This window comes from Lagopus leucura, unplaced genomic scaffold (assembly GCF_019238085.1).
Source record: "Lagopus leucura isolate 7727_CA_CO unplaced genomic scaffold, USGS_WTPT01 Super-Scaffold_100036, whole genome shotgun sequence".
Lineage (NCBI taxonomy): Eukaryota > Metazoa > Chordata > Aves > Galliformes > Phasianidae > Lagopus > Lagopus leucura.
Window position 1 is genome coordinate 3,375,745 of NW_024962285.1, and position 26,964 is coordinate 3,402,708.

Genomic DNA, 26,964 nt, shown 5'->3' on the forward strand with positions numbered 1-26,964 from the left:
CTGGATGATCTTGAAGGTCTTTTCCAACCTTGGTGATTCTATGATTCTATGATTCTGTGATTCTATGATTCGTCTCTTGTGCTGGGGGGCTCCAGAGCTGAACAAATTGCTCTCACAAGAGCGGAGTAGGGGGGAGAATCACCTCCCTTAACCTGCAGGCCATATTTTTTATGGACTGGTTGAGATTCTCTGATCCAGATGTAGGAGCTTGCACTTGGCTTTCTTGAGCTTCATGATGTTCAACTGGAGATTGAATAAACTGTGGTGATGATGTGGGAAGGATCAGTCATTAGACATAATGACTGGCAGTCTGCTTACAGCCCTTTCATCCCTCTTACTCCAATTGCATCCATTTCACCATGCTTATACCATACTCGTCCATCATGATCCCTGATTTTCCCTCCTCTGGGCACATCTCTTAAATATATCACAGTAAGTTTACGTAGTTGTGCAACCTTCTTCTGAGTGCATTGTGTTATAGACAGTCACACAGAACCCTCTCAAATATCCCAAAGATTCTTACCAATTATGAAGTTTATGTTGACCTTCAGTCCTGTGCCTGAGTACTTCCTTTAAAGACCCATCAATTAGTAGCAGAAAAGTTTTGATTTGTTATTGTCTATTATTACCTGCTCATTAATGTTTATGTGCCTATGTCTTTTATTTACCCCTTTCCTTGCTAAATTTTCTTTTGCACTGAATAGTCCTTAAGCAGATAATGAACCAGTTGCTCTCTATTCCTTTACTATGGATATGATCACCTGCCTCTGATGGGGTTTAATCCAGCAGATGATCGAAGAACCACGCAGTCATTTGTTCATTCCTTCACATTCTCAGTGGGATGGGGGAGAGAACTGAGAAAGCCAAACCCCTTGTGTGTTGATATAAAACTATTTACTAAGATAAAGAAAAGGATAGTAATTATGACATGTTATATATGTATGAATGCATATAACAGTGATGCTTGTATATAACAAGTAATTGCTTACCAGTCCCTGACTAATGCCCAGCGCTAGCTGAGCAGAAGAAAAAATGAGGTGAACTCCCATCCTCTTTAGAACTCCCTCTGCTTGATGTGATATGGTATGGAATATTCCTTTGGCCAATTTACATCAGCTCTTCCAATTCTTCGTGGGCCCTCCACTGTGAATGGCCTTGGTTCTGTACAACGCTGCTTAGCACGCAGCTGTAAGCACCTGTATATAATCAACATTGTTTTTCTCCCAGAACCAAAACACAGCATCATATCAGACACTGAAGAAAATATTCTGTCCTAGCTGAAGCAAGATTGTTTTGAAATTTGGCTGATACACACTATCTTAGCTGTGTTCAGTTAAATGTTATGTCAGCTTGTACCCTGAAGTAGTTGTTTGAGCAAGGAGCTGTTTGTTAAACTGAGGGATGAGAAGAACTGAACAAGCAGTGGAAGTGGGAATGTGTAGCCTGAGAATAATGCAGTGATTCTGTCTGTAAATGTGGAGATGGGTTCAGGAAAACCAAGAAGCAGATGAACTGAACTTTGCAAGAGATATGGAAAGTAACAAGGACAGGTTCTATAGGTGCACTGGTCAGAAGAGGGAGGCCAGGAAGAGTGCACCTCCTCAAGTAGTTGATTAGGAAGAAGTCCAACAACAGCCGTGGGGAAGGCTGAGATGCTCAACAAGTTATTTGCCTTATCCTTCACTGGCAGTCAGGAGTCCCACATATCTCATATCCCTGAACCTCCCCGTAAGCAAAGAACAGGTTTGAGACCTGATGAGACTGAACACAAATGAGTCCATCCAGCTGGACAGTGTGCATCTTTAGTGTGGTTTCCAATGCACTCTGCATCATATTTGACAAATCATGGGTGTCAGGTGAAATCCCAAGTGACTGGAAATAAAAGAAACATCACTTCTATTTTTAAGAAAGGGAGAAAGGAAGAGTTGGGGAGCTACAGCCTTCACTTCTGTGCCTGGTAAGATCATGGAACAGATCCTTCTGGAAGCTGTGTTGATGCTCATGGAAAACAAGGAAGTAATTTGAGACAGTGCAGATGGATTCACCAAAGGCAGATGGTGTTTGACTAATGTGGTGGCCTCATACGTTGCAGTAACAGCGTTAGTAGACAAAGGAAGACCGACTTATCATCTGTCTGGACTTACACAAGGTCTTTGATGTGATCCCACACCTGTGTTCTTATTTCTGAATTGGAAAAATGTAGATTTGAAAAAGGTGGACTGTTTGGTGGATAAGGAATTGGTTGGATGGTAGCAGCAGGAGAGTGTTAATGCTTCTGTGTTCCACATGAGGGCTGGTCATAAACGGTGTCCCTCAGGGCTCTGTACTGGGACTGGTGTTCTTCAACATCTTTATCAGTGATCTCAGTGATGCAGATAGTGGGAAGTGCACCCTCAGCTAGTCTGGCGGTGACACTGGGCTGAGTGGTGCAGTTGATCCTGTGCAGGGAGTGCTGTTTGGATTGGCCCGAACAAGCTCAAGGAGTGGGTCCACATGAATGTAATGAGATTCAACAAAGCAAAGTGTTGCTCTTGGTTGGGGCAGTCCTGTATATGTGCACAGAATGGAAGAAGAATCACAGAATGGGGCAGGTTGGAAGGGACTTTGAAGTTCCCACCCCCTGCTGTGGGCAGGGTTACCACCCACTAGGTCAGGCTGCTTTGGGCCCCATACAAACTGGCCATGAACATCAGCAGGAATGGGACATCCGCAACTTCTCGAGGCAGCTTGTGCCTCACCGCTCTCTGAGTAAAGAATTTATGTATAACATCTAACCCACATCTTCCCTCTTCTAGTTTAAAGCTACTCCCCCTTGTTCTATCAGTATCAGACCATGTAAAAAGTCTCTCTCTCCTGCTTATAACCTCTCTTGAAGCATTGGAAGACTGCATTGAGGTATCCTTGGTGCCTTCTCTTTCCAAGGTAAAAAAGCCCACTCCTCTCAGCCTTTCTTCATAAGAGAGTTTCTCTAGGCCTCTGGTAATCTTCATGGTCTCTTGGACCTGCTCCACATCTTTCTTGTGCTGGGCTTCACTGGACACAGTACTACAGATGGGGCCTCAGTAGAGCAGAGTAGGAGGAGACAATCACCTTTCTCACTTTCTGGCCACGCATATTTGGATACAGCCCAGGGTGCAGTTGGCTGCAAGTGCTGTGGCTGGCTCACACCCAGCTTCTCATCTACCAGGAGCCCCAAAAGTTCTGAGAGCAGCCCTGAGGAGAAGTGCTCGGGCATTCTGGTGGATGAAAAGCTTAACATCAGCCAGGATTGTGTGCCCCCCCAACATTTTATGACAGTATCTGGTATGTAGTATAAAATGTGCAGTGCTGAAGATGTAAATTGTTATGTTTGATAACGTTGCAGAAAATTACATAAAAATATGGTGCTTACTGAAGGGGGACCAGTTTCACAAATGAACTGTGTTTTTACTTTCAAACTTGTCAGCTATTGCAAAGTAGAGATGCTCATGTGGAGTGCTTTGCTGTACTATCGTATTCCAGCTTGTTATGTAAAGCAGCATGTACTTATATCTCACTGACTGATGGTCCACTTTCCATCTTCAGTTTCCTGTGATAAGGTAATCTGCACTTCCTATTAAATGCTTTGTTAAAATTATTTCACAGTGAATCTGGTGTTGATCATTTATTATAGTCTCGTGGATTACTGTGTGAAATCTACTGTTTTGCCCTTCAGCAATTGATGCTGATAGAAAAAAAAAAACAACAAGCAACAGAAAAACCACAGGAAATTCATTAATTCAACCTAAAATTCAGTGATGAATTGAACAGTGATGACTGTTCAATTAGACCAAGTTCAGATATGATAAAAATAATTGAAAATAAGAGTTTGTTCTGTTGCTTTTTTGTGTGTTATCCAGTGAAAGTAGGTTTGAGGGAGCGAAGCAGAAATATATCTGTTCAAACTTGTATCTCTAACTCTTAAAAATTCTAGGTCTTCGTTAGCAGAAGAAAAGAGAACAGAAAAAAGTTCTGCACTGCATCAAATGAAAGAGTAAGTCTTGGAGATAAAGGTACTTAGAGTAAAAAAAAGTGAAGTTCTGATGTTGGAAAATAGCATGTTTAAATGTAGTAACATTAATAATGTTAAATCTTCCTTTACTGCTTCAATATCATAGCCCTTATTTAAAAAAACAATCTGTGAGAGTGTTCTATAAAAGAGCCTCTTGCTTTTCATATTACAGTTTTGGACTTGTCCATCACATAACAGAATGAAAAGCAGATTTCAGAGTGTGTATCAGCCAACTTGTTTCTAGGTTGTATTGTTAAGTGGTTAATTAAATTGTTGAGCATTTGGCATACAGAGCAACAATTTGGTGGAGTGCTACCACAAGTAATATTTTTTGCTCTGTAATACTGTAGACAGGAAGAAAAAAGTACTCCTGATCATGAAGAGGAAGATGATGAGGAGGCAGAGAATGGGGAGGAAAGTCAGGATGGTCCACTTCTAGTTCCTCGTGTGAAAGTAGCAGAAGATGGTTCAATTATACTGGATGAAGAGAGGTGAGTCCTGTGTTTGACTCATTGTCAAGAGGTGCTAGATTGCTGCTGTTTTTGTAAATAGGACTGTTTGAGGGAGACACGAGTGTATGATGTGATGAGAATTGAGCTATCCTGATTTAGCAAACAGTGCAAATTTATAGCAATAGCTCTGTCTCACTAGTGGCAAACTTTCCTGCTCTTTCTCCAAAATGTGTTTTGTGGAGGAAGGTGTCGTCCTTTGTAACAGTGCTGAATGTTAAGCTTCCAAATGTCTCCTGTTTTGTTCACTTCTTTGTTTCTCATAGTTGAAAATGTTTGTTCATTGTTCAGTCATCACTACGATGTGCTTCAGCTTTGTATGTTGCATGTTGCTGCTATTCATCTGTCAGTAACTTTTCTTAGAATGTGACATCTAAAAAACATTAGTCTTCCCAAATATGTCTATGCATATTCCCAAAATATGTTACTGGCATGAGATTTAGGTTGAAATACAAGCCTAGAACTAGTCCTAGAAAAAGAACTTGAAGTTTTTCAGAAAGAGCAGATACTATTGTGTGGTTTTGCAAAGCAATTTTCTTGGATATTAAAAGGACAAGCCTTTGTGGTCATTTTTAAAAGATATTTTAATTATCTGTTTTTGTACTAGATCTAAAAAAAAGGTAAACCAAACTTGCTTGCACAGTTTGAGTAGGCCAATGCTTTCTTATCACATTCTTCCATTGAAATACACAATAATGTTATAAGTACATTATAAGTACATTGGATAATCCTGAATTCTAGCTTATGGCAGGAAAAACCTGAATAGTTGGCCTGTAAGTGTCAAGTGTGTATCTTGCTAGCAGTATTGCCAGGTAAGTGTCTTTTGTCTTTGCTTTTGTAGTTTAACTGTAGAAGTTCTGAGAACAAAAGGTCCCTGTGTTGTAGAAGAAAATGATCCCATCTTTGAACGTGGTTCTACAACTACATATTCCAGCTTCAGGAAAAGCTTTTATACCAAACCATGGTCAAATAAAGGTAAGTATACTTTTGGTTTCATGTTTTGCATCAGCAGGAAAATCTGTTTTCCACTGGTGCTTTGTGCTTAACAAATTTAATTCCCAGTGAAGTTTATGGATCCGCTTACATCTGACATTCCACACCTAAGTTCTTTAAAAAAAGCAGAGCTCTGATGTTGTCTGTGAAAATAGGCAAGTTTAAAGAAATCCAGTGAATTCTGAAGGATACTCATGACTTTTTCTGTTATGGAAGTTTAGATGCCATGGAAACGTTTGCCTTTTTCGGATGGGTGGTTTTGGCTTTGGTTATCGAGATATCTGGGCTCAGTATGAACCAGGTAGCCTTTCTCAACAGTTCCTCTACTTGGTTCTTCCAGCACAAATGGAAATAAAGATAAAGCTGTTTCTGAATGTCTGTTTCTAATGCATACAGGAGCTATGTTTTTGTGTTTGGTTTCTTTTTTTTGTTATAACTAGCTCTGTTATATACTGATCATGGCTGACAGCACTGTGCAAGACTTCTTATAATTATATATTTTTAAATAACTTCATATGGAAAATTTAGCTTCAGAATATACTGTGCTGCTCTTGGAATGTGCTATTACCCTGTTTACAAGGAATAGTAACAATGAGTTTCAGGTATTATTTGCCTGGCTCCTGTTTGAGGTTGTATTCATAATAAAAGTAATGACTGGCATTTTGAAATCAGTTAACTTTTTCTAGTTATCTACAGAACATATTTCATATTCTGCAGTTTTATAATAGATTAGACAATTCCTTCTGTTAATAGTTGGTGTAACAAATGTTATTAGATATGCTTCAGTAAAATAACACTTAGGCTAGCTCAGCTGAACTTGTAGTCTCTGTAGATAACCTAAAAATTCTCTATCTAGTTGTTGTAAGTTTTAAAGATGTTTGTATTTTAGGTAACAAGAAGGTGATTGCCTTAAATATGCTCAGTTATGTGTATGTATAGCTATGCATCTTTTCTTTTTTCCCCAGAAACAGACATGTTCTTTTTAGCTATCAGTATGGTTGGAACAGACTTCTCCTTGATTGGACGATTGTTTCCTCACAGAGCCAGAGCAGAAATTAAGGTAGATGTTAAAACACTGAATCCAACATCTAAGCATCTTGTTTCAGTTTTTTGTTTCCTATTTTTGTGTTACTATGATTCCTATTGGTATTGATCATTGGCTCTATAGAAATTATTATAATAAATGTTTCAGGAGATAGGAATCTCAATTATTAATATACTGACATGAATTCTGAACAGAATATTTTCTAAGTCTAACATATCTGAGCACAGTTTGCCTTGATTATATTTTGACTGCAAATACTGATGAGCACAACTGAGACTTTTTTGTGGTGCCTTTCTTTGTATTTGTCTGGGAAAACCTCTAGTATTTCAAACTCTGCCTGAATTAGAAATAAGAAAAGAGATGTTGAAAAGAATCAGAAACTGAGCGATGATATGTGTTGGTGACAGTAAAAACAAACATAGTTTTGACATTTAAAAACAGATGGCAAACTTGTGTTCAGTCAGCATGCTTGCAAGTGTTTATAACTTTGGTTTGTAGAAAATTTTCTTGCATTGAAGAAGGCTCATATTGATCTGTTGTGCAACTAGATACGGCACAGCACTTCTTCCTTACTGAAAAAGGCAATTTTTTTTTTTAGAACAAGTTTAAACGTGAAGAAAAAGCAAATGGATGGAGGATAGACAAAGCTTTCAGTAAGTAAAGCGTACCCCACTTTTCTGTGAGTCAGTTAACTAGCAATTATCTTCTTTCACTGTCATTTTTTGCTCTGCTTAAGTTAACTGTGACTAAGATTGGTCATAGCTGAGTTTAGAAGCTGAAAAGTCTTAGGTTTTTTGTTTGGCTGACAGTAAAGTCTTTGATTTCTTGCTTTTCTATATATTTAACATTTTACATTAATATGCATTTTCCATATATATTCAGTTAATCATTCTGGTGCTATTTAGCAGTGTTACTACTTTAAACTGTTTTGAGAATCTTTAAATCTTTTGTGTGTTATTTGAGTGGGAGATATAAGTCCTGAATTAGCATGTATTCTGCTCACAGAGAAGCAAAATAGCTTCTGACAGGTTCTTGGTGATGCCAGGCAAAGCATTTGCAGGCAGGCCAATAGTCATAAACAGAAGGAAGAGCAGATCTTACCCAGCTGGTGAAGGGGCTTTCTAGCTATACAGCACTATACTGGCTTCCCAGGAAGCAGCCCAGGTCCAAGAGGTGCCCTCCCTTCTGTAGCTGATGCTTATATGAGCACAAGGGGGCTCCACCCTGGATCAGCCTCTTCTGCTCACATGAGGAAACAATGTGCAAACAACTTGTCTATGATCTCTAGGCCATCTACAGCCCTTCTCCAGGTACTCAATCACCAGTTCAAGCTGTGACCTCACAGTTTCCCTACATGATGTTAATGCATTGTATGATACTGTGATAAGTACTGTAGCCGTTTCACTATCTGTTTTTAAAAACCAAGCTACCTAATAATTTTTGTCACCTCTTGTTTATTCTCAAGTGATGGACAATTTGGTAAGGGATTCTCTATTTAAATTCACATAACCTTTTTGTTATGTAAATTTGTTTGTGCTTTTTGTTATTGTAATGTATTAGTGACTATTTTACAAAGGAGAAAAAAATTCTCACCTTTGATTTTTATTTTTTTTTTACTATTTTATTGCTTTAATCTGAAAGAAGAAAAGCGGCCCTTTGATTTTGAATTGTTTGCCCAGCTTCTTGAGAAGGTCTTGGCAGATGAGGAAAAGAGGAGGCAGAAGACTGTTAAGAGCCAGAAGCCGAAGGAAAAGAAGCCACTGAGGCCTAAGAAGAAGACAAAAGGTATTTCAAAAGAACATATGAGAGCACAGGCCAATGGTTAGTAAGATATTGCCAGCAGAAGTAAAATCCTGTAGAGAATTTCTGTCTTCCCTGTTCTAGACACAGTGAGAAAATCCTGGCTTCATAGTTAAATTCTTCTTTAGATAGAGTTTCTTGATACAGTAGTGAGAGAATCGTTGAGGCTGGAAAAGACCTTCCAATCTAAACCTCTCCTGTGCAAGTTAAGGCCATTTTTTTGTGTCCTATCCTAATAATTGGTAGCAGCCCGTTTCTTAAGGCACATTTTCTATGGACAGAATTGTGAGACCCCACTGAGTGGGCCTCTGTTATTTGAAACGCTGATATTCTAAAATGAGTGTTCTAATTTAATTAGAATCTCAGTGATTTGCTAATGAATTTCCTGCTGCTGTTTTTAAAAAAAAAAAAAAAGATAAATGTGATAGTGGCAATAGTTGCTAAATGTATAGCATCTTATTATTTCATTAACTGTGACAGGTCCTTTCATAAATCTGCCTAAAATAAAAATTTCTGACACCATTTCAGAAATTTTGTGGGGTTTTTTGAATGTTTCATAACAGCCCATTTCCTTATTAAAAAAAAAAAAAAAAAAGAGCAACTCTTTTCAGGGGATGCTAGCCAAGAAGCAGTGTGTCAATTTAATTCTTAAAATCGACAAAATCTATCTCACTCATTTCAGATTTGACTGAGGAAAAGACCACCCAGTGGGCTTAAAGTTGTATGTAGAAATGGTGTTGCCAGACTTTAATAGTGTGTTTAATGTACATCATGTTAAGCAATGTGAATGTGCTTTTCTGTTTCTCCTTCATTTTTAATTACTTGGAGGGTAACAAATATAAGAGTAATAAAAAGAACAGGGAAGGAGTGTTTGGTGGTTGTCGGATGTTCCACATAAATTCAATATCATCACAAAATGTTCTGGAAAATGAAGGAAGTAGAGTTGTAGACATGCATTAAGTCCAGAAGAGAGCTTATGTTATGAATTATTAGCCAGATAATAATTTTAAGCTTTCTTATGTAAAATAAGAATGCATCTATTGATCTAAATTACATTTTCCTGATGTAATTTCTGCAACCATGACTATCTCTTTCTGCAGAGATAGGAGAATTCTTTTTAGGATTAGCAATGCCTGTTTTTACTGGACCCACAAATGGCTGCATAATCCAATAAAAATTATAGAACAAGAACATTTGATAATTGCATCCTTTTGTCGGTTTATGCTGGTCTAACTGCGGTCCCAGGCGCAGAACATGTTTTGTGTTTAGTGCTGAAGCTTCCTTGTTTTCTTACAATATACTGACACTGATGTATGGATTCAAAAGATAATGCTAGTGGGATTATCTTCTAAATTTATGACTCTTAATACTCTGCCAGAATAGTAATTGGAGCCCTATTGTGTAAACAGCAAAAGTTGCCAACACAGAAACTGCAGATAACCAAGATGATCTTCAGGAAGCCAGAATTTCTGATGCAGAAACAGAAGCAGATACTGTGACAGCTGAGAAGGAGAATAAGGAATCGCTGGGGGCTGCTGAAGAGGCAGAAGAACAAGTTTCATTAGAGGCAGCGTTGGTGAATAAAAAAAGAAAAAGGAAGAGAAAAGATGATCCTGAACAGGAAGTGGAAAATCATCCAGAAGGGTTGGCTGTCCCTTCGGAAATCCCTGAGGAAGGGAAATCATCTAAGAAAAGTAAGAGGCAAAAATGCTTACTTGTTCAAGTATAATTTTTTTGTAAATACATGCAAGCTTACAAATGAAAACTTGAGTTTTTTATTTCGTATCACTGATCTGCCTTGAAAGGTTGTAGAACAGTGATCTTCAAAGTCAACTTTTGTCCTAAATCTAGGTGTTGTATTTTGTTGTAGCTGGAAACAGTTCTCTTAAAATGTAATACCTAGGAGACATGTTCTGCTGGGATTTTTTTTCCTCCTAAGTTAACACTTGCTTCACTGTAGCTAGGATGCAAAAGCTGGAATTTTAAGCTGATGTGCAGAATGTCTAGATTGATTTAGTTCTTATTTATTAGCAGGAAAAAAAATGGTCAATGATACAAACGCTACTGGTCATACTGTCTGCAGAGAAGACCTGGGCAGTGTTATTGAAGAACAAGATGATCTACCTGCTAAGGAGGAGGAGAGATCACTCTCCTTTTTATCAGTGGACATAACAGAGAGAGAAAGTGATTTCAACTTACACAGGTAATGTTTGCAATGGAACGCTTAGGAAGAAAAAAAAAGTGATTTAAACTTTTAACATTAGTTTTATTTATTTGTTTTTGCCATCACATGGAGTGGCAGAAAATGGACAGGTTTTTAGTTTCTAAGGACTGTCTTTGGTTTCAGTAAGTTGCTTTTTATTTACAGCGTTAATATTTTTTCTGCCCTAATACTGCCCCAGTGTTTCCCTGTTTTAAAAGGAGAGTTGGGCTATGTATGGCTATTTATGAAGGCAGGTCACTTATCCTGACTACCAATGTTTCTCAAAGCACTGCTTGGTAATGTTGTTAGGTAACATTGCTTTACCCTTGGAATTTTCATCTATGGACTTCGGGAAGAGAGGCAGACTTTTTGTTTTAGTATTGGGTATTTGACTAGAAAGCTAATAATTGTTTTGTTAAGCTTCTTCTGCTTGAAAATTTTTTATATATGAAGTGATTATGAAGATGTCAGGACTGATTGATAATTTTGTATGTTGCTTGCTCTGTATATTAATGTCGTAAATGTTATTTCATACAGTTTCCCAGAAACTTTTATGTGCTTTAATTCCCCTTTGGAAGTATATGAAAGAACAGTACTTGTCCTTGAACTCAGCATAGTTACAGAAGATAGGTAACAATTACATCTGTGCAATGTTGCTATCATTAAAGTCTGTTATTAAGACTACTTAGTCTAGAACGCTCAAGGGAAGTTTTAAAATCAGGTGTTAAAGCAACTTTTCTACTTTAGCAGCTTAGATCATGGAAACGTCACTAAAATTTGTCAGATTGTTCTATACATAATCATTCAAAGTCAAAATTCCTTACTAATGTAAATCTAAATTTTATACGTGCAACTTGATCTGACTGTAAACAACAGTGGATTTTAATTAAAGTACAGCATTATTGTTTGTGTGTGCTTTTATCGATTTCAGCTTTCAAGATAGCAATGATGTTAAACTAGCATCAGAAGCTAGTAAACTAGGAAGCCCGGATATCACAGGTGATACATCACAGGAAATTCAGCTTTCAGAGCGTCCAGTTTCAAGAACTAGAAGCAAAGACAGACAACTTGGAGAAGCTAGAGAAACAACAGTATGTTGGGGTTTTTTTTTGTGCTTTTCTGCTTTATTTAAAACCTCCTCTTTATTACTCAAAATATTTGTGTAGATCAAAGCTATTCTTTGATTGTGTGGGGTTTCTTGTAGCCTTGTTTTGCCATTAGATGCAAAAAAAGGCAAGAAACCTGAGATACTGAGGTCTGCAGCAGCACACTGAAACTTCCTAACTTTAATTCACATAATATAAAAGTGCATTCTTTGGATTGTTTTAAGTCTAATGCCTGAAGGCTAAACTATTATTTTATAATATCATTTTTCCTCTCTTCAGCAGTAGATTCAGGATAAAGAGTGCTTATCTTACATTTCAGCTTACATAGGCTGTTTCCCCTGGTCATAATTCTGTCCTTGCACCTTTACATCATTTTTGGAAATTAATATACGGTTTGAAAACTTGTTTTTGGGAATAAATCACTTTTAAATCACTTTTTAAATAAATCACTTTTTAAGACAAAGAAGTATCTTACAGCTAAGCTCTACAGTGAAAGATTAGGAAATTCTAAGTCTTAGCATCTCCCTGAAGTGGTGAGCAAATAATTTCTGTTTTCACCTTTTAGATTCTATTTACTGAAACAATGGCTTCATCTGAGTGGAAAATTAATTACTTTCAGCCTTCACAAAGTCTAAATGCCTGTAGTTGGAAATGTTGGATTGATGCAGTATCACGATGCATTGTAGTTGGAATAATTTATAAACATAAATGAACTGAAAAATGTATGTTTCTTCATTCAATGAATGAGCTCTGCATACATCACCTTATCATAGTGGCCTTAGCAGCCAGAATAACCAAACTCTCTGGCTGATTAACTGTGGCTTTTTGACATGAGAAAATGGTGAGTACTCCACAGAATAGACTATTTCAGAAGGTCTTTAAGGAAAATTCTTATTGTGTTGGCCTGCTGTAGCAGATTTTCTTTAAAAATTAGAAATAGCCAACTAGTGGTGTCGAATGCAATTTTATCAATATAATTAAAGAAGTGAATCAATTAGAGAATAGGCTTTTATTTTAATTTGGTAGATAGCCTCCATGGAAACTTTATTGTAGCTGTGATTAGTTTGCTGTTGTCTCATTTTTTTTTCATTTTCAGAGTTACCATCAGTGTTATGTAAGAAACTGATTTAAAAACTAGACCTGGAGGCTAATCCTAACTGTTACTGCCCAAAGAATCTGTTATCAGCTTCATTCAGTTAAGAAAACAAACTGATTTTCTTCGTGTTTCTGCCTGTTCTTACCTTATAGCAGAGTTCTTGCATGCTTATTTCTTGATTTCTAAAATACTTTTAAAATCTTACTTAGAATGCAGACACATGTGGTTTACATAAACCAGAGGAAAAGCAGAATGCATCAGAAAGAGATTCTCAGTCTCAACTAATGTAAGTAGAGTTATTTTTTTACCTCATGGGTTACTGGAGCTAAACCTTCATTTGGCTATATTTCCATTTCAGCTGTGTAGGCTGGACTAGATGACTATTTTTGTATTTAAGAAAGTATTTTTGATAGAAATTTTGATTGCTGAGGACTGATTAATGCTTCAACTAAGACATACATGGTATTGAATATATACTAGAAAGAAGGCTTAACAGAGCTTATAGAGAGCTAGTTCCTCTACAGTCAGCAACAGTGAGATTTCTCTGAAGAAGTGTTTCTGTTTTGTGAGTGAACCTTTGTTCTGAAAGTTGATCTTATAAAGAGCTTCACTGTATTCTTTGAATATGAAATATGGCCATCATAGAGTATTTGTTATGTACATCATGTGTGTGATGTGTTCAGACCCTTCTAATTGGAAGATGTTGCTCTCTGGAATTCAGTGCAAGAGTTTAAGTTGAGATGCACCTTTCCCTGCTGTCTGTCATGACTGCAGTCCGTTGTCAAGCTAAGCTTTTAACTATTTCTTACTTTTATTTCTGTAACTAAACAGTGGTGTTTAAACAACTGTGTCTAAAATTTCCATTTTATGTGATAGAGGCTTAATAATCTACCAGCGTATGTATGATATAATTCTTTAAAGTTGGTTAAGAGCTGGTCTACGAAATCATGGTAACTTAACAGCCCTTTTAAATATTCAAGTTTTGCCCTTCTGCCTTTCTGAAGGGCAGCTCAACATCATGGTAAAGAATGTCAGTTTTATCTTTCCTGTGCTGAGAAGAATATAAGAAAAGATAACAGTAAACAGTCTGAAGATTATCAGTAATATTTAGGGCTCTGGCAAGTTGTGTCTAAATCTTAAGACTCTGTTGTGGTGGTTAGGGATAAAGAAATTGATTACCTGTATGCCTATCCTGGTTCCATCTGGGACAGAATTGATTTTCTTCATAGTGTCTGGTATGATGCTGTGCTTTGACTTTAGAGGAGGAAAAACAGTGTTGATAACACTGATGGTTTTGTTGTTGCTAAATAGTGCTGCATAGAGCCAAGAATGTTTCAGCTTCAGCTTTTCATGCTGTCCTGCCAGTGAAGGGGCTGGGAGGACACAAGAAGCTGGGAGGGGACAGAACCAAGACAACTGACCTGAACTGCCCAAAGGGGTGTTCTATGGGTGCCCAACATTTTGGCTTGTCTGGGCTACACTGAGTTAAGATGAATTACTTGTCATGGGCTGCATACACAAAGGCTGCTCTGAAAGTAATACCTCCTATTTATTTTCATGGAAACAACAGTGGATAAAAAGTGAACAGTAATAACACTATTTGATAGAACAAATTCTCAGCTATGAAGCACTATTTTTTCAGCATAGCTACTGCCATTAGCTGTACATTTTCAGCAGCAATGAACTAGAGGTTGCTTGCCATGCTTGTAGAAATCTGCAGAGGTGATCCACTGTCACTGTCACCACTGCTGAAAAGCACCATCCATCCACAACCACACTGTGCCCATGTCCACTGGGTGGTCTCCATAAACGTTCATCAAACATTGATGGATGTCAGTGGGTGCTGTTTTTCTCTGCATGGAGGAATTCAGTTCCAGACCTCTGCTTCATCTGCATTTCTGTGTCAGACACCATTCTGCCAGACTGCCCCTCTGCTGCCATCTTTCACGTGGCAATAAAATGGCATGGGAACTGGCGGGAAGGTTCAGCCTCCAGAGCCATACTACCAACATCAGTTTCTGACATAGTGGGCCAACACAATAAAACAGGAGGTGTTACTCTTGGAGTAGCCTTCAAAAATATATGATATAGTTAACGTATATAAGTAACAATTTAATTTTTAATATTTTTTATTTTAGAAAGAGGGCAACAAAAACACAAAACTACTGGGTTATTTGAGCTTATCTTTTTGGAAACTGATGCATCACTGTCTGGTTCTCTCTAGTAATAACATGAACTACCTCTTCTTATGTCTTAAGGAAAACTGAAAAGCCAGCAGAGAGGAGGCGCTTGCAAAAACCTAAACCCAATATAATGAAGTTATCTGGTAAGAAAGAAGCAGTAAACCATGAGAAAATGGAGGCTGAGACTTCCTCTCCAAAACTTGTGAACACTACTGAAAAGGTCAGGAGGAAGAATTTTTCTTAATATGCTAGGGACTTGTATCAGTTCTGGTCAATGCTTATCCTCTGTATAAGCTACTGTGTAATATGTAGTGTTGTGAAAACTGCCTCTGAGGTATCTGTGCACTCATCCAAGAGTAACATTTCATGCTGTGCTTGCTTTTGTCAAGATAGGATTAATATTGTAGATAATGGCCCAAGTGGTGCTGTGTTTTGGTTTCATAATGACGATAGTGTGGGTAGCACACAGATATTTCAGTTGCTGTTGAGCACTGCTTGTACAGAGCCAAGGTCTTTTCCATTTCTCGTACTGTGCTGTCAGCAAGGAGGCTGGATGTGCCCAAGAAGCTGGGAAGGAACAGAACCAGGACAGATAATACCAAGTCACCAGACAGTTACACCAAGTAGTGCTGGAAGGCTGTGAGTTTGCTAAGGCTGCCATTGCAGAGGAACTGACTGTGGTGGTCAACAATTGTATTTTGCATTCCTTGGTTCTTTTCTTTTGTTTAATTTTTCTTTTTATTAAGAAATTGCCTTCATGTCAACCCATGAATTTCCTAACTTTTGCTCTTCTGAATCTCTTCCCCTCCATACCTCTGGGAGGGAAGTGAGCAAGAGTCTGTGTTGTGCCTAGCTGCCCACTGGAGTTAAACTGCAACATTTGCCTTAATTCTAGTGCTCTGAGGAAGACAGTGGCGGAAACAGAAGTGAAATCACAGAAGCAGAAAGCATGGATTTGGGTACTCCTTCTGAGTAAGTATTGAGATTGCTTTTCTAGTCATCACTAACTGTCTGTAGTTGTTAATTTGTTTTGCATAATGCTGTTAGAAAAACCACAACACTAATAATTAATATGGATCTTAGATTTGACTGGAATTTTCATGGATGATTCCAGTAATGGTTCTGCAGTAGAAGATATGTGTTTTTTCTGGGAAACTGTGGTTAGTAGTACTTCTATGAAGTACAGCTTGAAATTTGGGAGGGAGGGGGAAGTGATAACAATGGCTTTGCCCACAGCCCATCTGCCAGCTGTTTCTGATGCTTGGAGAAGCAGCAATGGCACACAGTCCTCACCAGTGTGATTACTTCATATATTTTCAACATCCAGATGAATGGAGTTTCCATGCCCTAAATACTAAACAATGTTTGGTACTTACATGAAAGAACTTGCAAAAGTGTGTGCAAATGTTTCCAAAGGTAACTCAATGTAATATTGACTCCCAAGTGTAGAAAGCTGTATGAGTCGTTGGACATTTGGCTTGAATATTATGGAGTAAATGTCATTATTGTGAATCCTTTGTGCAGAGAGCCTGAGAAAACTGTGTTTGCAGTAGCAAGAATTAGAGGAAATCGACAGAGATTTAAGCCTAATCTTACAAGGGCATCTGGAAGAAAAGAGCATGAAAACAACACAGAAAATGATAAGATGTCCCATCCAGAGTCTAAGGAAGAAACTGAAAAGGTATTGATAATGTAAGATAACTGGAAATAACATGTTAGTTAAAAAACTGTTGGATGCAACAGGAACGTTCTCTTTTTATTTCCTGAGTGTGACCAGGAATTAGCACTTACTTAACCATCAGTGCTTCTATGATGTTGTGTAGAGATCTCAGCTTAGGTGAAGGCTTGTTGCACAGATGTTAGATGTCGGTCTCTCATACTATGCAGCAAACACATCTTTGGTTTTTTGAACTAGAATTTACAGCAACTTTCTGGCTATGTGATACTGCATAAATGATTGCATCTGTCACGAGCAACCTGTTTTGTATCTTGTCATGGATAGTTACCTAGTCTGTTAGGTAATGCTGCACTTGATAAATACAAAGGAGTTAATGTCTTAATATTCTATTCCTACTCAGAATACTGACCGAAACACTAAGTTTGACGTTACCAGTGGAGAGGCTGCAGAAAAAGATGATAAAGTCTTGGAGATGGTGTCTCAGTAAGTATTGGGATAAAAAAAAGATGCTGCTGTCTTGCAATTGGCTACCCTCACATCTGGTAATGTTACACAGCATAGCAGTTACACAGAATCACAGAAAATCAGTATCTTCTAAATCTTGCAGTTCTTAAAACAGAAGTTTCTTAAGCAACTTTTGCAGTGAGATAGAAATTCAGAGAACAGTAACATTGATTTATTTATTCCATGTGTGAAATAAAGAAGTTAGCCATTTTTAGTTTTAAAGGAGTGCTTTTAAATGAATCAGTCCCCATGATGAGTGCAAAAAATTAGCTAGTCCCTTGCAAACTAAAGCAAGCTTTCTCTAGTAGCTGTAATATTGACATACCATAATTTCAGTGGTGAAAAGCATTGAGTCTTTAAGCGACGGGAATAAATGTTTGTATTTAAAGCATAGTTAAACATTTAAGTGTTGGCATCAGGAGAAAAAAAACATTCCAGTATGGGTAGTTTATTGTGTATTTTAATTAATATTAAATAAATAACACTTAACAAATAAAGTGTTTCCTGTATTTCTGTTCAGTAGAGAAGTGACAGATGTGGTGTGACAGGATAAATGTATTTTACAGGAGAGTTAGTTAAAAAGAAACGCATTGTCTTTTTACTTAATCCTTTTAAAGAGGGTGAAGGATGAGCATACAAGGTTTGATCAGCCATAAAAATACTTGAGCAGTTAGTTCTGTCATTATCTTTCTTGCTGTATAATGTAGCTCTCGGTGTGAAAGCATAGAAGAATGTGGTAGTTCTGGATACATCTGATATTTACATGTCAGTAAGATTATTGTCATTTTTTTATTCTTTGAGAGTTTCTGATACCTTTCATAGCCTTCATTAAATCAGGTTCTTCTGCTTCTATCATGGATATGAATATGAGAGTGCCATTGTGGGTTAGAAAAAGATCTGTAGTGTAGTATGTGGAGAGAGAAAAGAACAGTGCACGCATAAATTTTTATTTCTCAAGCACTTTTACAGTCTACATGAACTTAGTAATGCATAGCTCTGCCTTATGGAAGTGTATGCTATTTTTATTTCTTAAAAAAGAAATATATATTTTCCTTAAGAGCCTTCCAATTTAAGATCCATAAGTACACAAGATGTATTATGTATTTTTCCAGGTCTAATGAAACAGCTGGTTCACAAGAAGACAGCAAAAAGAGTGTGCTGAAACCAGCACCTTTGAAAAGAGGCCGAGTGCAGAAACCAAAACCAAATCTAGGAAGATCTGTTGCATGGAAAAAAGACCACAGACATGAAAAAGATCCTGAAGAGAAGGTTGAAGGTGGAGAAGCAGAAGGACATGCAATACACCAGGTGAATGAAAGCAATGGTTCATGCTGCAAAAATGTAAGTTTCTCAGACAGCTGCAAAGACGTATTTTTGCTGGGCCTTAGTAATAAAGATGTAGATATATACCATTTAATTTGTAAGCATAGCAGTTGTGTATCTTATTCTCTCCAGTTAAATACAATTTTCTAATGCTTGTGCTTAGATTCTCCTTTCTGTGAAGACAGAGATTATACTTCACTTTTTTTTCCTTATTGGTGATACCAGATTTGAAAAGAGAAGTGCTGAATAGAAAGGTTAATGTTGCAAAAAAACGACAATTTCAGATGGAATGTATGCAGCAAAATAACAAATCTTTATCTTTAAAGTATTCAGTAATTTTAGCTGATGAACAAGAAAAAATAACTTAATTTTTGAGGTTTTTTAGTAAGAGAGTGATTAAAGTAAACATTTTTCCTTCCAAAGAAGAGATTGGCCAAATCTTTTTTTCTTAATAGAGTGAAACTTATATTCCTCTTAGGATATGGTTGGTGCTCCCAAGAAAAGTCCACAGAAGCTAAAAGCTGTGGAAAATGACAAAGGACCTTCAGATGTCTTGAAAGATGTTTCAGATTTCAATACAGGGTAAGGTTAATTTCTAAGTGGACAGATGGGGTAGTTCAAAATCATCAGTATCTCCGGACACACCACACTTGAGCATTGAACTCTAGAGCTAAATATCTTGTTACAAATATAAAGCTTACTTTTAATCAAGACAATACTAAACCTAAACAACAAACAAACAGAAAAACAAAATCCAAAAGCTCTGTGGGACTGATCTTCATGATGAACCTCGTTTTCAAATAAATCCCTAAGGGATACTCAGTTCCTGTGGTTATCTTCTCCATGTTGGTCCTAACAGCATAAGCATCATAAAATGCTTATGTAAGTTCCTCAGTATAGGGTTGGTTTCCTATAAAACCACGAGTGTCCAGTCTTTAGGCTTGTCTGGAATGTATCACATGAAGAGAAATTGTCCTGGGCTCATATTAAATACATAGGTCAGCCTGAAAGTAATGCCTTCTTTTTGTTCCTAGCTACAAAGAGCACAACAGCACTATTTGATAGAGTAAATTCTGAGTCACAAAACACTGTTTTTCAACACCACCATTAGCAATACATTCTCACCATCAATGAACAAGTGGCCCACTGTTGCTACTGCTGAAGCACGTCACCCACTGCCTCTGTATGTTTTGTCTCCATTAATGTTCAGCAGGTGTTGAGGAATGTCAGTGGGTGCAGTTTTTTCTGCATGAAGGAATTCAGTGACACACCATTCCTCATCCACACTTCCATGTCAGACACCATTTTGTCAGACTGCCACTCTGCTGCCATCTGTCACAGAGCCAAAAATCTTTACAGAATATTGGTGGAAAGGTTGGTTCCACCAACATTCGCCTCTGATATCGTAGGCCAACATAATGAAACAAGAGGCATTCCTTTCAGAGCAGACTCCATATGATGTTTGTCAGAGATTTTGGATCCCCATGCTCTGGTTTTGGCTTGGACAGTGCCAGTCACACCTTGATGTTTGGTGGTGGCTGAGCAATGGGTGTGCAGGGGGCCAGGCTGGGCTGCTTGATGGGGAAGAGCCATCACTGTGATGGTGCAGGGCAGGAAGAAGCCACAGGATGTGCTGAGCGGAGCCAAGCCATACACAGCCCACAAGCCACAGCTTGGACATATCTGATAAGTTGTCCTTTGGATTATGAAAAAAGTGAATGAATAAGAATTTTTAAAATGCTGTAGGTCTCTTTTGTAGTTCTAGAAATTATTAGCTAGGTAAAGGATTTGGTAAAATGTTCACAGTCCTCCTGGAGTGTGACTAGAAATTGCAGTTGTTTTGAAATTGCTTCTTTTTTCTTACATTTGCTGACCTACTTGCAAGTTACAGGTTCTTGATGATGTTCAATGTGCTTTTGGTTGGACCTTTTCATAATGTCCATTACTTTGTTCTTGTTCTAGCTACTGCAGAAAATGAAGTACAGTTTTCTAGCTACTACCAAAAATTGTATACAAGTGTGTGAAATATGGTTTGGAGAATTCACATTGCCTCATGCCATCAACTGTTTGTTTTTTTAGGGAGTCTGGTCCTGAGAACCAAGAGGACAAAACTGTTATTTCTTCAGTTCAGTTACTGAGGAGTCGGTTCCATAGACCAAAGCCCAATTTCAGAACAACTAGTAGAAAAGAAGTGATGGATATAAATAAAGGTGTATCACAAGAGGATGCCAACAAGAAAGAAAGTTTGATGCAGAGCAGTCATGAATGTTGCATCCTTCTTGATACAAATGTAAGGCTTTTTTTTTTTCCTTAGTTGGATTTCAGCTGATGAGTTTGTGGAACTATAAAAAGCATTTGATGATTGAAAGAAATGACAGATTAATCTTTTTAGAAACAATCCATTTTTCAAAAGCTATGCTCTTCTGTGTGGAAGCTCTTGTACTTTACAGTTGTTTCTACCCTGAGGTGGACTTCATGAAATGACAGTGAAGAAATAAAAGTAATGAAAACAGATAACAAAGAAGAAACCTACATTTCAAGGTGTTTAGTTAAAGAAAGAAATACTAATTTTTCTTGGAAAGCCTAAGAAATTATTAGTGGACAATTAAAAGGAGATGGCCTTTTTGGACAGGAAACACTTTGGGGAGTGATTAATACTGAGCTTTGTGACATAAAAATATCTCCTTTTTGGGTTTAGTACCGTGACTTTTTCTTGCTCATATTTTTTTTCCTATTTTACAGAAAGCAGAAAACTGTGATGTTCTGCAGTCATTGGAATCCTTAGGAAAAGAAAAGTCAGTTGGTCCTCAGGATGCTTCTGAGAGCTCAAGCTTTAAGCCCCCAGACACACTTTCCGAATCAGAGTATGGCAAATTGGAGGCTTGTCCACCTGTAAATAACCAAAATGACACCTCAAGTATTAATGCTGGGTAAGGGTCTAGCTGCAATTATACCTTGACTAACAACGAAGGCATTTTAAGAGGAAACCATTCTGCTAGTGGATTTCCAATTGGTGAAGAAAGTCTAATAAAAATACTGAATGTTACTTATTATAGTTTTAACGTTAACTGTATTAAAGCTCTAGTTACTGTTAAGCTAAGCATCAAATTAATGAATGTTCATTTTAGGTTTGGTCTGTAAGAGATCTAGCTTCAACTCCCCTGCCAAAGACAGGGACACCTCACATTAGATCAGGTTGTTCAAAGCTGCCAAACAAGTTGGCCTTGAACACCTCTAGCTATGGGGTACCCACAACTCTGGGCAGCCTTTGCCCACCACTCTGCCAGGCTTTTGTGAAGTCTTTCTCTGTTTATTATAAGCCCCCTTTAAATGTTGAAGTGATTTGATGAGGTCTCCCCCAGCCTTCTGTTTTGCAGGCCAAATGAACCCAGTTCTCTGTCTTTGCACAGGAGAGATTTTTCTGGCTCTGATCATTTTTGTGGCACTCTTCTGTACCTTCTCTAATGGATCTACATCTTTCTTGTGCTGAGGACCCCAGAACTGGATGCAGTACTCCACATGGGGTCTCCTAAAAGCTGAGTAGGTGGGAAGAAACTCCTCCCCCATCCTATTGGCTTCTTTTTGATGTAGACCAGAATATAATTGCCTCTGGGCTGCAAGTGCGCATTGCTGCAAGCGCAGCTCATATCCAGTTTTTCATCTCTTAAGTCCTTATCCGCAGTGCTGCTCTCATTCAGGTCATCCTTCCAGTCTTTGCAGGTTCACATGGGAGATTCACATGGGCTGACATCTTGTGGATTGTCTAAATGGCATCCCTTCCTTCTATCATATCAATTTCACCACTCAGTTTAATGTCATCCACAGACTCACTGAGGATACACTCAACCCTCCTGACTCTCATTAATGAAGATGTTAAATGGTATTACTCTCAGTACGGACACTATTTGCTACAGCTTTCCATTTGAACATGGAGCTGTTAACTGCAATTATTTAGATGTGTCTATTCAGCCACTTCCTAATCCATCTAATAATCCACCCAATACATTCATATCTCTCCAATTGAGAAGCAAAAGTGTTGTGGGGGATCCATCCTACCCCTATTCCTTGATTTATTTTGTCCAGTGAAAAGGCAGCGATTATGGCATACTTCACTGACACTGATCAGGTGCACCAAAACACTTTATTAAATGTATTCTGAGCAAGGTGTTGCACTTACATCTATAATCATGTATTCTAAGCAAACTGTTAGCCTATGACTGATCAGTGTTCTGGGAGGTGGTAAATTAGGATGGAAAAGTTATATGACCTGATGTGTCCATTGCAGCATGAGGTCTGAGGGGGGGGCTCTTGCAAGCAGGGGGTCTCAGGCTGGCTGAAGGGAGCTCTGAAAGCTGTTCTCTAGTGTCCTGACTTTATATAACTTTTATGTGTGGTTTGCCATGATAAATGGGGGGAGTGGAATGAGGAGGGAAATCGGCTGTTACAAGGTATGCAAACAAAGATATTAGTAGGGATGTGAAAAATGCAAGAATTTACAGAAAAGCAGAGAATCTTCTGTTGGCTCCTTAAGATATCATTTTCAGTTCCCTTAAATGCCATGGATTGCTTATTTGTTAATCATCACATGGTTTTTATAGTCTCCACGTTTTTGCCAAAGGCAGCTCTTCTCTATTCCTTGACAACTTCCAGTCATAGCTCAGGCCTTTGACATGAATAATAGGCTGCACATCGTTAGGTGTAGGTAACGCAAGTAGACTAACAGAGGCATAGCTGTGGCCTTACCTGGTCTGCATGGCTGGGGCAGTTCTCATTGCCAACTAGAGGACATTTCATGGACCTGAGCCCTGTCCTGTTCTCCAGCCTTGCATGACCTCTCCCCTTTTTCAGCAGGCTATGCTTGGGCCCTACTCCAAAAGGGACCATATCAAAGGCCTTACAGAAATCAAGGTAGATGACATCATTTGCTCTTCCCTTATCTATCAGTGGAGTCATTCCATTGTAAAAGGCTCCCAGATTAGCTGAGCATGATTTGCCTTTTGTGAAGCAATGTTAGCTGTCTCTAATCAATCTCCCTGTACTCCATGTGCATTAACATAGCTTCCAGGAGGATCTGTTCCATGATCATACCAGGCACAGAGGTGAGGCAGACTGGTCAGGAGTTTGCAAGGTCTCCTCTTACACCCTTTTTAAAAAAATGTAAGTAATGTTTCCTCTTTTTTCAGTCATGAGGACTTAGTGCCATGATTTTTCAAATTTGGTGGTGATTGGCTCAGATACTTCCTCTGTGGCAATTCCTTTAGGGTCATAGGATGCATTCTGTCCCCATGGACTTGAGTACTTTCAGGTTCCTTGTGTAAACTCAGACCTGATCTTCTCATAAGATAGATAGGATTTCATACTCCCAGACCCTGCCTTGAGATTCAGGGACTTGGGAGATGTAGGAAGAGCAGTTGTTGAAAACTGAGATAAAGTTGTACCTCAGTGTTTTCCATGCTGATGGTTGCAGATGTCCTTGTCTCATTCAAGGGGCTGCAGTTTCTTTTGTCTTCCTTTACAGATGCATGTACTCATTAGAATCTCTTCCCAGGTCAACTTAACTTTCCTGATCCCATTCCTACGCTTCTGTCAGTATCCCATTATTCTTCCCAGGATGTGAGTCTCTACTTCCACTGTCTGTGCATTCCCTCTTACATTTCAGTTTAACTGGGAGGTCCTGGCTCAGCTATGCTTGTCTCCTGCCTTCTTTGCCCACTGTCTTGCACATGGGAATCAAGAGCTCTTGTGCTCCAAGAAAATATCTTTAAATATCTGCTGGCTCTCTTCTTTTTCTATGACGGCTGTTTTCAAGAGAATCCCATCCACTAGTCCCTTAAAAACTTGGAATTTCACTTCCTTAAAATTTAGGGTCCTGACTGCATAGCTCAGCTAAGATCATGAACCAGCAGTTGATCACTGCATCTTCTCTGTTTGGACTTTCCTACCACATGAACTACGAAGTTATCCTCTGTATACTGCAAGGGTCTCCTCGACTGCCTGCAGCTGCTTTATCACTTTTCCAGTAGATGTCAGGGTGGTTAAAATCACCTGGCAGCATCAGGGGTTTGAAGAACTCTTCATCAGCACTCTCCATCTGGTAGTAAACACCAACCACATAGTTTCCTTTGTTGATTTGGTCTCTAATTTTCACCCATATTATGTATTGCTGTTTTTCAAGGACAGCACTAGTTGAAATCAATTTTTTTTTTTTTTTTGTAAATAGAGGGCAATTCTTCTACCTTTCTTGCCTGTTTCTTCTCAACAGTTTATAGCCATTGATCACAATGCTTTAGGTGTGATTCGTACCACAAAGGCATGAAACAAACAGGATTTCACGATGGTGATCTGACCATATATTTTCTGCTCCACAGTGGCTGCCGGCTCCTGGTTGTTACCCATGCTACATGCATTGGTAGGGAGACACTTCAACTGGGCTGTCAAATACCTCACTTTTTAGGTGGGACCTTTTTGGAGGGCCAGAGGCGTTCATCCGTTCTATTGTAGGATCACTTTTCCATCTTGTTATTTGTGAGCATTCAGGAGTCATTAAGAATTATTTCTGTTATGGAAGTAGTTAGGAGACAAACGGCTATACATATTTGCTGAAACAAAGATTTGTTTGCATAATTTAACATTCAGCATAACTTTGCATTTGTGTAATGTCTTTCAAAAAGTAAGCTGTGTTTTATATTATACATACAGTGAACCCGTGCTTTTCAATGACATGCTTTTGCATTAAATTTGATTTTGTTTGTTTCTGGTTGTGTTAGCATCGATGGAACAATCACAACTCAAGGTGAAGGTGAACAAGCACCTCTTCAACCTGTCCAATTAGTGAGGAGTGGATTCCAGAAGTACAAGCCCAACTTGGGAAAAGGTTTTAGAAGAAAAGAATTGCAAATACCAGAAAATAATGAGGGTAAAAAATTTGAAGCAGACAACTTGGAAGTGCAAAAAACTGAGTCTGCTCATCGTGTGTCTGCCATTGTAAGTCTACTAGGAATAGCTACTTTGCCTTCAAAAATGTGATTCCAAGTTACATGTTCTATAATAGGCAGTTATATTAGAAAATTTAACTTTCATTCCCTGAAGCAGAGACACCATCTGCTATGAAAGAAATCCCACAAACCCTTGAATGTTGAGATATTGCAGGTATGAAATTAGTGAAGTCTACAACTTGTAGTATTAATGTCTTCTGGAAAATGAGGATCTAATTTTGATTGGGTTGCATGTCACATAAAAGGATTATGTACATTTAAGTAACTAGAATGCAAGTTTGTTTTATATTGCAATACCTAACGATAGGCATTTAGCTCATTTTTTTCTCTCCTGCTTGAAGTCTGTGTTGAAGAATCCAGAAAGTATCAAGAGAAGATGTAGGATAGTCTATTTTTCTGTAAGAGTTAAAGTCTTCTTTGTGTTTTTATAAGTGAACTTCTGCTTTATAACCTTGCTTGATTCTCCTTTTTTCATTCTGTTGGATAATACTTCTATTTTATTGCAAATCAAAGGGCAAAAATGAAGCGGCACTGCAAGAAGGAAATGTGCTGAGCAATGAGGAACAGGCACAGGAAGAGGTGCCTCGGGTCCCCTGTATTTCTGAAAACCTACTGTGTGAACAAATCAGGTAGGGTCAGAGTGCAGCAAAATCATGTATGAAGAGTTTTCCTGTGGTACATAAAGATTTGTATTTGAATTCTTTTCCTTTTATTTGTATTTCTCTGATTCTTTGATTTCAGTGCCTGTAGGCAGCTTCATTCCATGTTTTCAGTGCACACTTCTTAGTTAAGGTGAACTACTGGTGGTTTAGTTTGGGCTCTGTTGTTTTTTGTTTGTTTTAAATAGCGATACACTATTTGTCTGCAGCAGAGGTTTTTGAGTTGTTTGCTCTGAGCTGTGCCAGTTCTTAGATATTACATCAAAAATCTGTGCTGAACACCTGGAGAATTCACTGAGAATTGCAGCTGCTACCATTGAACCAGGGATCGGTGCATTAGTTTCACAAAAAGAAGGTCCAGTATCCCAGTAGTTCTGTTTTGTTCTATTTTTTGTTGCAATAAAACGTTAAAATATTAAAATAAGTTTTTTTTTTTTTTTTTTTTTTTTTTGCTTAAGCACATGAAATGTATTGCATATGTTATGAGGGCTGCTCCAGAAGTAATGCTTCCTGTTCTGTTATGTTGGGCCATGGTGTCACAGATGCATGTCAGTGGCGTGGCAGTGGAGATTGAACCTTCCCACCAGTGTTTCGTTCCATGTTGTTGCTGTGCAACAGATGGCAGCAGTGGGACAGTCTGACAGAATGGTGTCTGACATAAAGTGCGAATGAAGCTAAGGAATGGAATTGAATTTCTTCATGTAGAAAAAATCTGCAGCCATTGACGTTCATCAACTCATACTGAACGTTTATGGAGACCACACAGTAGATGTGAGCACAGTGATGGTGATGGTGTGTCTGTACAGCAGTATCAGTGACACCTCTGTGCAGTTTTTTGTG

General features: G+C 38.3%; 1 protein-coding gene across 3 annotated transcripts in view; it reads left to right on the forward strand.

The window, feature by feature from the left end:
* Positions 1-26,964, forward strand: part of BDP1 (B double prime 1, subunit of RNA polymerase III transcription initiation factor IIIB) — a 60,090-nt gene that overhangs the window by 11,057 nt on the left and 22,069 nt on the right. For all 3 annotated transcript variants that reach the window (XM_042882832.1, XM_042882833.1, XM_042882834.1), the window contains exons 4-23: positions 3,953-4,012; positions 4,381-4,521; positions 5,381-5,514; positions 6,498-6,592; positions 7,176-7,230; positions 8,219-8,362; positions 9,787-10,071; positions 10,409-10,580; positions 11,512-11,671; positions 12,992-13,068; positions 15,041-15,185; positions 15,861-15,937; positions 16,490-16,646; positions 17,044-17,126; positions 18,260-18,488; positions 18,949-19,052; positions 20,550-20,760; positions 21,213-21,400; positions 25,238-25,454; positions 25,979-26,094. In XM_042882832.1, coding sequence (XP_042738766.1) covers positions 3,953-4,012; positions 4,381-4,521; positions 5,381-5,514; positions 6,498-6,592; positions 7,176-7,230; positions 8,219-8,362; positions 9,787-10,071; positions 10,409-10,580; positions 11,512-11,671; positions 12,992-13,068; positions 15,041-15,185; positions 15,861-15,937; positions 16,490-16,646; positions 17,044-17,126; positions 18,260-18,488; positions 18,949-19,052; positions 20,550-20,760; positions 21,213-21,400; positions 25,238-25,454; positions 25,979-26,094 — 2,850 coding nt within the window. The remainder of the gene's footprint in view (positions 1-3,952; positions 4,013-4,380; positions 4,522-5,380; positions 5,515-6,497; positions 6,593-7,175; positions 7,231-8,218; positions 8,363-9,786; positions 10,072-10,408; positions 10,581-11,511; positions 11,672-12,991; positions 13,069-15,040; positions 15,186-15,860; positions 15,938-16,489; positions 16,647-17,043; positions 17,127-18,259; positions 18,489-18,948; positions 19,053-20,549; positions 20,761-21,212; positions 21,401-25,237; positions 25,455-25,978; positions 26,095-26,964) is intronic.